This window comes from Carassius auratus, chromosome 38 (genome assembly GCF_003368295.1).
Source record: "Carassius auratus strain Wakin chromosome 38, ASM336829v1, whole genome shotgun sequence".
Taxonomy (NCBI): Eukaryota; Metazoa; Chordata; class Actinopteri; order Cypriniformes; family Cyprinidae; genus Carassius; species Carassius auratus.
Genome location: NC_039280.1, coordinates 22145812 through 22155751, shown reverse-complemented (window position 1 = coordinate 22155751; position 9940 = coordinate 22145812). Strand labels below are relative to the sequence as shown.

Genomic DNA, 9940 nt, shown 5'->3' with positions numbered 1-9940 from the left:
ACTCAAAAATAAATGTCAAAAAAAAATTGGTTTGATGACAGAGTGACATTAAGGTTTCTATGGAAAACAAACCTGGGCCATTATTTTTTCTATTTTTCAGTCATTACCATTAACTGATTACAGTTACTGTTTTATAATTGTTCATTTAATTATCTCTAACACAAAAATGCTATATAAGATAAACACTGCTTTAAATGTACTTGTATGTCAAAAGAAAGGCAGACTGCCACATGCAGTGCCTCATTTGGATGTGTTTGAAGTCTTGGAGCTTGACTTCCCTACGTTTCTCCTACAAATGGGCCTTGAGCTTGTTTGGAGGTTCTAGCAGGGGAGCGCAGCTACTTCTATACCAACGGTGGTCCGCGGGGCTCGTCCTCTTCCACCGAGCGCGGGGCTTCGGGAGGGACACACGTGGAGCGGTGAGGGAGGAAAGGGGACACCCGCCTAGCCAGCCAGATCAGCCGAATCAACCCTAGCGATCAATGGGGTGACAGATGTCGCAGCCAGATCGCCCTCACATCCAAAAACCGATGCGCGTTCACGAGGTCTATATACCTCGGAGCCAATCGGTGCTTCTCTTTGACGGTGAGTTCACATTCACGTACTGGTTCTACGCGTTCGCTGTACTTACTCGCTCGAATACAGATTTAAGAAATACAAAACCAATACGAATTGTGTATTAATTCGTTTAACATAGTATTTTATAATGTAAACAGTTGGTATTTCCCACAATGCTTTGCAGTCATGCGCAGCACTGCCATTGGCGCATGTATTGGTGACGTTAACCGAACGCCACCATTACAAAACGTTATTTAACTTACCCGATCAAATATTTGTTTGAAACACGACACGAATACGAATTGTGTATTAATCACTGATCTCTCTCTCTCTCTATATATGTATTATAATGTAATGTAATATGTTCAATATTATAGATCAGTGGTATTAATTAATTTATACTCTTTTAAAACTAAAACAGTTGGAATTTCCCACAATGCTTTGCTGCCATGTAAACTAAAAGGTAAATTTGCATGGAAAGATTTAACAGCAATTCTTTTACATTTTGTACATTTTTTTTTTCATTTGTTTCTCAGAGTTGTTTTTGGTTAGATTTCTACTCATTTGTCACACATTATAATATGCCCAGCTTTCAACTTTTTTTCAAAATATTATTATTATTTATTATTCCATGTTTGTACTTTTTTTCTTTTTCATTGTAATTTTATATTATTTTCCCATTGTTTTCACCTCCGGGCGACTGTAAGATATTGAATGTGAAGTGATAAAAAAAAAGTGCAACTGGACCAAGATTTTTTTTTTTTTTTTTTTTTTGTTGTTGTTGGAGTGGCAAATTATATTTACGAGTCTATTTTGACGAGTCAATATTATTACTTGACTAGTCAGAGTGATGCTTGATCATAGAGTAATAAAACGGCTTACGATACTCATCGTTACAGCATATCATCATGACTTGGCAATTTTTTTATCTAAATTACATTGACTCTGCACGCGTGCAATTTTACTGTTTTGATTTTCATTTTCATCATTCACTCAGCTGAAGCTCGTCTGAAAAGCTCGAGCTGTTTAAAACTGATCAATGAAACAGTGTAATGATGTGTTAATGAACACCTCGAGTCGGGATTATTATTGATAATCAGCAAGGTTTCTTGCTTTGGTTTTTCGGAGCAGGCGGAAATCGCAGACTTGAGTCTCACTGGGACAGGGGTCATTTATCTCAGGCCCAGTCTGCATTACACTTTACTACGAGTTACGTAACACCTGAAAACATAAAACGCCCTGCTGCACACTCTGTCTTTCACAGCAAGAACACGTTTGAAAGGTGGTGAAGATGTCTGAGAAGGTCGTGCTGCATTACTTCAATGGCAGAGGGAAGATGGAGTCGGTGCGATGGCTGCTGGCTGCAGCTGGAGTCCAGGTTTGTGGCGTGTATGGCAAGCCGTTTCAACATATGGCATGAAGTCTGGAAGAGTTATACGCGGCGATGCAATTCAATGGGATTTACATGCAACTTATTTATGAAGATGTTTAATTGCAAATAGTATGCATGATAACTTACCACTGTTACTTTAGGAATTAAATGTGTACACCATAATGTTATCTCGAGACAAATGAGTTTTAATTTATGTGTGGTCTTTACAGTTTGAAGAAGTTTTTCTGACCAAAAAGGAGCAGTATGACAAACTGCTGAATGGTAATATTAAATATTCAGCAACTTCCTTGTTTCTTATTGCTTTATAGTCCTTTATAATAATAAAAATAATCACATTTTTAATTGTAGATGGAGACCTGATGTTTCAGCAGGTGCCTTTGGTTGAAATCGACGGGATGCAGCTCGTTCAGTCAAAAGCCATCTTGAACTACATCGCTGGAAAATACAATCTATATGGAAAAGACCTTAAAGAACGGGCAATGTAAGTGTCATCTTTTTATTGAAAGTGTTATGAGGCCGTGTGGCCTTGCTCCTAAGCGAATCTAACTGAATGAGTGTGTGTTTTTGAAGGATCGACATGTATTCAGAGGGAATCGGTGATCTCATGGATTTGCTTACCATGTATCCTTTCACACCAGCTGAAAACAAACCGCAACTGCTCAGTAATCTAGAGCAAAAGGCCAAAGACCGCTTTCTTCCTGTCTTTGAAAAGGTACAGACAGTGACTCTTTAAAAGCAACACTATTCATTCTCCCAGTTTCAGGCATAATTATCCACGCTTTGTGTTTTTAGGCTCTTGCAAACTCTCAGTTCCTTGTGGGAAAACAGTTGAGCCGTGCTGACGTTCACCTTCTTGAAGTCACTCTGATGCTGCAGGAGAAACTCCCTACAATACTTTCAAGCTTTCCTAAAATCCAGGTGCTTCACAGTTCCTCACACAGACTCCCAACCCCAAAATACCCCAATCAAACCATTTCTTTCAACATACTGTATGATGTAGTAGAGTTAGTTTATTACAATAGCATCCTTAAATATTGGCAAATTAAAAAAAACAACAACAGCAATGATTGAGTCAAGAGTCACTGGCCATACAGATGAGTGTATTTGATGATTCAATTAAGTAAAACTGTGCTGGTGGTCAGATATACAGTGATAGAGAGTAGTCTGGTCTGGTTTAGTGAAGCAGAGAGTTCAGACCACGATTCAAAGCGATGTGATCCCAAACAAGCGGTACTCTTTGCTTTGCTGCTGTATTACCTGTACATTGTGATTTTGAATCTTGTATAACGTTTCGTTTGTTTCGCAGGCTTTTCAGGAGAAAATAAAGGCCTTACCAACAATCAGCAAGTTCCTCCAGCCTGGCAGCGCTAGAAAACCTCCACCTGATGAAGCGTATGTGAAAACCGTGAAGGAGGTGTTGAGCCACCTTTTCAAATAGCACGCTCATGGCTTTACACTGATTTGAGTTCATTAACAGATTAACAAATTAATTTACAGACCAAACTCCATTATTGTTACGAGATTGAAGCTGAGACAGATTTATTAGGAACATACAAGAGTCAAATTGGTGATATAAAGTGGTCATGCTGATGCAAGCTGTCCAGGAGATGTTAGTGAGAAAGCTCCTAGTGTACTCTGTCCCCGAGCTCTTAGAAGATCAAAAGTCGCAGAACCATGAGGAGGCTGAAAACAAGACAGACCATCAGAATACCAGCTCTCGGTGCTTTGCCACATTTGTGAATTGCCATGTGTTTGCTCCAGTAATAACACTGATGCTTCTTTCTATGAATAGCTTTATTGGAGCAGATCAATAAAATGATTTAATATAACCCTCCTTGTGTTGATGTCGTGAAAAGCAATCTGTGAAAATCGTGTGGATCATGTGATATTCTATATGCTCCATATGCAGACACACTTCCAAAGAAGAGTCCGGCAATCAATGACACCATATTTATATTATATTAAATATCTCCACCAGTCCCTTCAAATAAAGTACAGCTATGTTATGGGATGAATATAGATTGCAGACAAAGTACATCAAAGCATTTAAATATTATGATTTAGCGATTATATGACCATGGTAGCATGTTGGAAAATACAGCAATAGCATAGTAATTTTTTTGCTATTCAATACAAATGTGAAATGTACATGCTCTGCATAAATAAATATCATAAATAAAGGACCAGAAAAATATGTATAACCTTTCCAGATGTGTAAGCTGCCCATGCTGATAACTTCAAACTCTTTGCAATTTTTCTCTGAGAAACTCCTTTCTAATATTGCTCCACTATTTTTCGCCGCAGCATTGGGAGAATTGGTGATCCTCTGCATATCTTGACTTCTGAGAGACACTGTAACTGTGTTACTTTTTATACCCAATCATGTTGCCTGTTGACCTAATAAGTTGTAAATTGGTCCTCCAGCTGTTCCTTATATGTACATTTAACTTTCTGGCCTCTTATAGAGGTCGGGATCGTTGCGTCAGGTCGCAATGCATTGTGGGAATCGCGGTACAGAAGTAGATGTACTGTATAGTAGGCATTAGGTAACGTTGGTCATTTGGTCATTAATTTTGACTATTTTTGGAAAATGGTTCAGTATTGTTGTATTGTGAACTGCTGTAATCGGTTTCATGATCGACAGGGCAAACGCCTTGTGAATCATATTAGTTTTCAACATTTTCCTACTTGGAAAAAAAACAAGGTGTCTGAAATCACCAAGAGGCGTCAGATGGCTTGGGTCGCCGCTGTACGGAGGGAAACCATCACCTTCGATAATATTATAATACATAGTTATGGTGAGACATGTTGTGTATGGTCTCTCTCTCTCTCTCTCTCTCACACACACACACACAAACTCAGACACAGACACATTACGCTTTCTCTAGTTTTTGGCCAGTAAGGGAGTAAGTTTAGTGTCTGTATTTTTTGTTTAAACATTTTCTTTTGACCCAATCCTGAACTTACTTAGCTTTTTGATATTTTTGTGCTGACTGTATTTAACAAATTTGAACAGCTTGTTTATAAAATAATAAATAAAAAAACTGGAAAGAACTTCAAAATAGGAAGTTAAGCGTCTTGTTTTGGTGAATGGTGGGTTGTGTCTGAGGTGAATGTTCGTCAATATTATACCGGATTACAGAACTACCGGATGAAAACAGTGGATTTTTGCAAGTATGATAGGTGAGTAATTACTCCTGAGGTGTAACAAACCCGCATAGACAAGCTTCATAGCTCGCAGAATCTGAGAAGTGTGTGTGTGTGTCACCACTGACGCTTGGTTAATGTTAACATTTCATTAGTGAGAACGATTGTTTTCTCCACGTTTAATTTGCAGATACATTTGTGATCTGCAGGTGAGCCTCCAGTGACTTTACATTTTTTAATTGATCGGAGGTGTAAGCGCTCACTCCACAGACCCGGTAGGAGAAATTATCAGGGAAACTTTCATGTGTTCATAGGGATCGATTCCGCCTACAACATCTTTTTTTTTTAATAAGTAGCATTGTTTGGCTTCATTATTAAGTTTGTCCATATACAAACCTGCTTTGCGATGCCTCTAAAATGGCTGCCGTTACCCACAATGCACCATTCCATAAGGTCTACATCTGAGCTCTATTTCTACCTGTCCCAACTTTTTTGGAAATTTCATGAAATTCAAAATGAGCCAATGTTTGGCAAGACATTTCAAAATGTCTGACTTTCAACATTTGATATGTTATCTATATTCTATTGTGAATAAAATGAGATTTGTAAATTATTCCATTCCTTTTCTACTTACAATTTGTACAGTGTCGCAACTCATTTGGAATCGGGTTTGTATTTTGATAGAATTGTACAGGATATTTTTGTGTGAGTTGGATTTATGTTTTAAGTAATGAATAGGAAAGAATTTCACCAATGTCTACTGCAATCTACCTTCTTAGACCAATTATTTTTCACGTACACCAATGAATGCCATATTTGCAACCGATCAGATATACAGTTTTAAGGGGTGGGAAGTAGGGATGGGCGTTTTCCGCAAATATCACATTTGAATGTTTGAGCTCACAAAAAATGAATATTCGTTAATTTAAATTAAGTTTAATGAGACACGTTATTTTTCAGCAACATTTATTGTTTCCGTCATTTTGAACAAGCTTACACACAATAAGCTTGAACATTACACATCGTGTTTTGTAGCTGAAAACCTTTAACAATGCGTGCAAACAAACAAAAGTACAAATTAAAAGAAAAAAGAAAAAAGAAAAAGTGAACAAAGAAAAAACGTAAAGCAGCCTGCAGCAATTAGGCTATAGCCTACACTTAACTTTTAAACTTTTAAACTGTCAGCAAATCTTTTTTTTTTTTTCTATTGTTTTACATGTTCTTGTTAAGAAATACGTTTTTAATACGTCCATTTATCCTTTGCTGAAATTTCCTTGTCTTCTTGGAGAGAGCGCGTCATTGTTGCTTAGCAACGGTAGACGCCTCAGGAGGGCTTCTGCCCAAGCGCTTTGGAAAGAAGGTGAAAGCGGCGCGCCTAGCATTTTCCATGCATTTTAGGCGCAATATGTTAACGGCCCCTTATTCATTCATTAATTATTTTTTGCTTGCATACATCTTCAAATATGCCGTGGAGAATCACAGAAAGTGACCAAATTAGGTTTTATTGTGAATTTTCTTTTAGTTTTTTTTGTTTTGAAATTCGAATATAATTTTTATTTATCAAATAATTAGAGCAAAACGAATATTCAAATGTTCGACTATCCGTGCACACCCCTAGTGGGAAGGGCAATAACTCTTTCTTCAGGTGATATATCGAACCAGTAGATGGCAACAATTGGCTGGCTTCAGTCACTTTATTCAGAAACAAGTGCCAAATTTTAGAGTTTAAAATCATCAATATGTCCAATTTCCCCGATAACAATAATCAATAAATTGTCATATAGTTCATGAACAACACAACTTTGTCAGGAAACTATGACATAAAACATAATATTTAGCTCACTCTTTTCCTCGATAACAGTCCCTAAAAGCCTCTCCCATATTGTCAACCTGATAAACTCTATTGTATCAATTTTCCAAGCAATAAATGATCTATACAACTAGAAGTCATAGCTATCGCAAATACCCTGTAGAGTGAAGAAAACATTTATCAGCTGTAGCCCCTCAGGTTTCAGCAGGGCCGTTTGAAGGAATTTGGGGGCCTCAAGCAAAATGGACATAGAGGCCCCCCGACCCCCGCAAACACGCAAAGCCTACAGGAACCACAGCATAGCCATTCAGTTTAAGTTCACCCACACTTTATATAAATAAAAAAGGTTTACAGTGCAAATACTACTTGAAAAAAATAGTTTGTTGGGAATTCAATAGTGATTTGCACTGTTTTTGTTTTCTAATAATATGACAGCACACAGTTTAAACTCTGGGCTGTGCAGGATATCAGCTATAATTATAGAGCTTGTGGTTCCTTGTGCTATAGAGGAAACATCAGCACTGAGAAGTGATGCATCTGTTAATGTTGAGGATGAAGTTGATGGTGTAGCTGGGAAAATAATTGAAAAATTACCTGTGAAGTACGTTTTACCATTTCACTGTTAGCATATTGACAGAGGTCACTATTAACAGCTCAGGGGTGCGTTTCCCAAAACCATAGTTGATAAGTTAGATGGTAGACACTTTGTAATAACAATCATTAATAGATGGTAAATTGATAGTTAATTAATCTTTAATCTTTGTAATTTAACTGTTAGCAAACAGTATTTTTTTGCTTATTATAAAGTTTAAAGAAAAATTTAAGATATGTTAGCATTTCCATATTTTGATATTAGAAGGGAAGGGATGCAGGCAGCTGCTTTCACTACCTATGCTCAAAAACATCCCAAGCTAATGTTTGATGCACGGAATTTATTGTGTGGTTTTCATAACCCCCATTTGGTAAATTTTATCACGGTGGAATAGTATAGCACGCATGCGCTTTAGTGTGTGTTAATAAAGGAAGTCGCTTTTCTGCTCCATTCATTAACAGAGACACGCAGAACATGCAGGATTCATATTTAAATAGACTGTTCCGGCTTAATATTTACAGATATTAGTCCATCACGTGAGATCACGTGGTTGGCTGGCTGCTGTCAGCGACTACTGAGAGGGGACCCCTTGAGGGGGATCCCAATAACTGTCATTATACGTTACTGCATTGACGATCAAAGGGGCGCACACAGTGTCGTTGCATTTTATTCTTAACCAGTCGTTGTCTTGGGGCCCCAGGCAATTGCTTGGTTTGCCTGCCTTGTCGCGACGGGCCTGGGTTTCAGACTTTATAAAAGCTGTTATCTTTTCAAATTGAATGGAGCGCTTGTGAATAACCAAAAAAAAAAAAAAAGATTCTGGTAAACTCTGTATTTATCTGTAACTTTAAGTACGTCATTTAATACATCAGTATAGCATTAATTCCCAGTTTAATATAGGTCTACTGGTCATCTTCCAAACTGAGACTGTGACTGGTGAGGCATCATCAGTTCTCTCTATGCTGCCCCCCAATTGGACGAATCCGGAACTACCTGGAAAGTTCATGAACTTGCTGGTGCTGATGACACACAGTATAAAGCTGAGAGACTCCCAGAACTGGAGTCAAATCTAAAAGCCTTACGACGCCACCAGAGAGACAACTCGACTGAGGAGCAAAACTAAAAGCCATTGAAAATGTTGAGCCTGCATGGATTCCAGCCTTCCCTCAGCTCATTCATGGGAATGGACTGGCCAGTGCGCAGTCTCTGGCCGGAGATCACATCTCTTTACAGACACGGAGAGGAACTGCAGGAGCTGAAGAGAAGCCTGGAGCAGCTGGAGAAACTTCAGGATAAGATCCTTGAGGAGATCCAACTGATGCCACCCTCACAGGAGATCTACCCAGTGGCCTGCACAATGGAGAAAGAGGGAAGCGGCTTTGCTTTGACGCTGGACACTAAAGACTTTTCCCCAGAAGAACTGTCAGTCAGACAGGTGGGCAGGAAGCTGCATGTCAGCGGAAAGAGTGAGAAGAAGCAGGAGGATGGGAAGGGCTCGTACTCTTTCAGAACCCAAGAGTTCAGGCGGGTGTTTGATCTTCCTCAAGGAGTGAATCCTGAGGCGGTGACCTGCTCCATGGCTGATGGAAAGCTCTATATACAGGCACCAGTAAATCAGCCGTCAGATGCCGCTGAGAGGATGCTGCCCATTGACTGTCAAACTGTGAAGACAACGCAGCCAGAGACAGCCGACACCAGCACCACCCAGACGACACTCAACAATCCTGAAAGCACTGAGCACAGAGTACAACCCTCTGCTGGACAATCTTAAATAATGATGTTTTGTTTTATTTAAAAACATTGTGTTGTACTTAATTGTTTTCTAGTCTTTAAGTACTACAAATGAACAAAAAGATGGATTTTTTATATTGAATATATACATGGAATTAAATAAAATAAGAACTGCAAAAAATGACATTTTCCATTTTTTTTGTTACTTCTCTAAATTGTAATGAAATATTGTAGAATAAAATCTCCAGAATTCGTAAAAAAATAAAAAATAAATAAAAATAAATACTGACTTGAAAAAAGTATAAGAGCTACAAACACAATTTACAAATGTCACCATAAAATGTTCATGAACTTGCTAACATTTGGAAGATAGGAGAAAATATCAAACACCAGCAGCTCTGAGGCCAGTTGCATAAACATAGCCACTTTATTAAGACTGTCTTACATTTACATTTGCATGTCGTCTTTTAGCAGACGCTTTTATTCAAAGTGACTTACTGTACAGATGAGTACAACAGAAGCAATCAAAACCGACAAAAAGCAATGATACATGTAAGTTTATGACAAGTCTTGGTTATTCTTACAAAGTACACATAGCAAAGATTTATTTGTTTTTATGAAAGGAAAAGAAAACAAGTCAAAAGAATATCCTGTCTTGGCAAGTTTGAAGTTGACGTTGATGTTTCTTCATCCAGCAAGAAATGTCTGT

General features: G+C 38.2%; 2 protein-coding genes across 3 annotated transcripts; both read left to right on the top strand.

The window, feature by feature from the left end:
* The first annotated feature begins 230 nt into the window (after positions 1 to 230).
* On the top strand, positions 231 to 3780 carry LOC113057403 (glutathione S-transferase 3). Of its 2 annotated transcripts, none has more exons than XM_026224781.1 (7): positions 231 to 585; positions 1823 to 1936; positions 2161 to 2212; positions 2300 to 2432; positions 2522 to 2663; positions 2744 to 2869; positions 3258 to 3780. In XM_026224781.1, the coding sequence occupies exons 2-7, from the start codon at positions 1850 to 1852 to the stop codon at positions 3387 to 3389; spliced, it is 672 nt and encodes a 223-aa protein (XP_026080566.1). In that variant the 5' UTR covers positions 231 to 585; positions 1823 to 1849; the 3' UTR covers positions 3390 to 3780. The 2 variants fall into 2 exon arrangements, with proteins under 2 accessions (XP_026080566.1, XP_026080565.1); XM_026224780.1 differs by lacking the exon at positions 231 to 585 and adding an exon at positions 881 to 1021.
* Positions 3781 to 8525: 4745 nt separating this feature from the next.
* Positions 8526 to 9397, top strand: LOC113057402 (heat shock protein 30-like). The gene has a single exon (XM_026224779.1). The coding sequence runs from the start codon at positions 8636 to 8638 to the stop codon at positions 9269 to 9271; it is 636 nt and encodes a 211-aa protein (XP_026080564.1). The 5' UTR covers positions 8526 to 8635; the 3' UTR covers positions 9272 to 9397.
* Positions 9398 to 9940: the final 543 nt, after the last annotated feature.

What these genes read in the sequence shown, in the direction of transcription:
- LOC113057403 (XM_026224781.1), top strand. Translation starts at nt 1,850, where the DNA reads ATGTCTGAGAAGGTCGTGCTGCATTACTTCAATGGCAGAGGGAAGATG. An exon ending in GTATGACAAACTGCTGAATG is followed by an intron (nt 2,213 to 2,299) that starts GTAATATTAAAT and finishes TTTTAATTGTAG; the next exon opens with ATGGAGACCTGATGTTTCAG. An exon ending in GACCTTAAAGAACGGGCAAT is followed by an intron (nt 2,433 to 2,521) that starts GTAAGTGTCATC and finishes GTGTTTTTGAAG; the next exon opens with GATCGACATGTATTCAGAGG.
- LOC113057402 (XM_026224779.1), top strand. Translation starts at nt 8,636, where the DNA reads ATGTTGAGCCTGCATGGATTCCAGCCTTCCCTCAGCTCATTCATGGGA.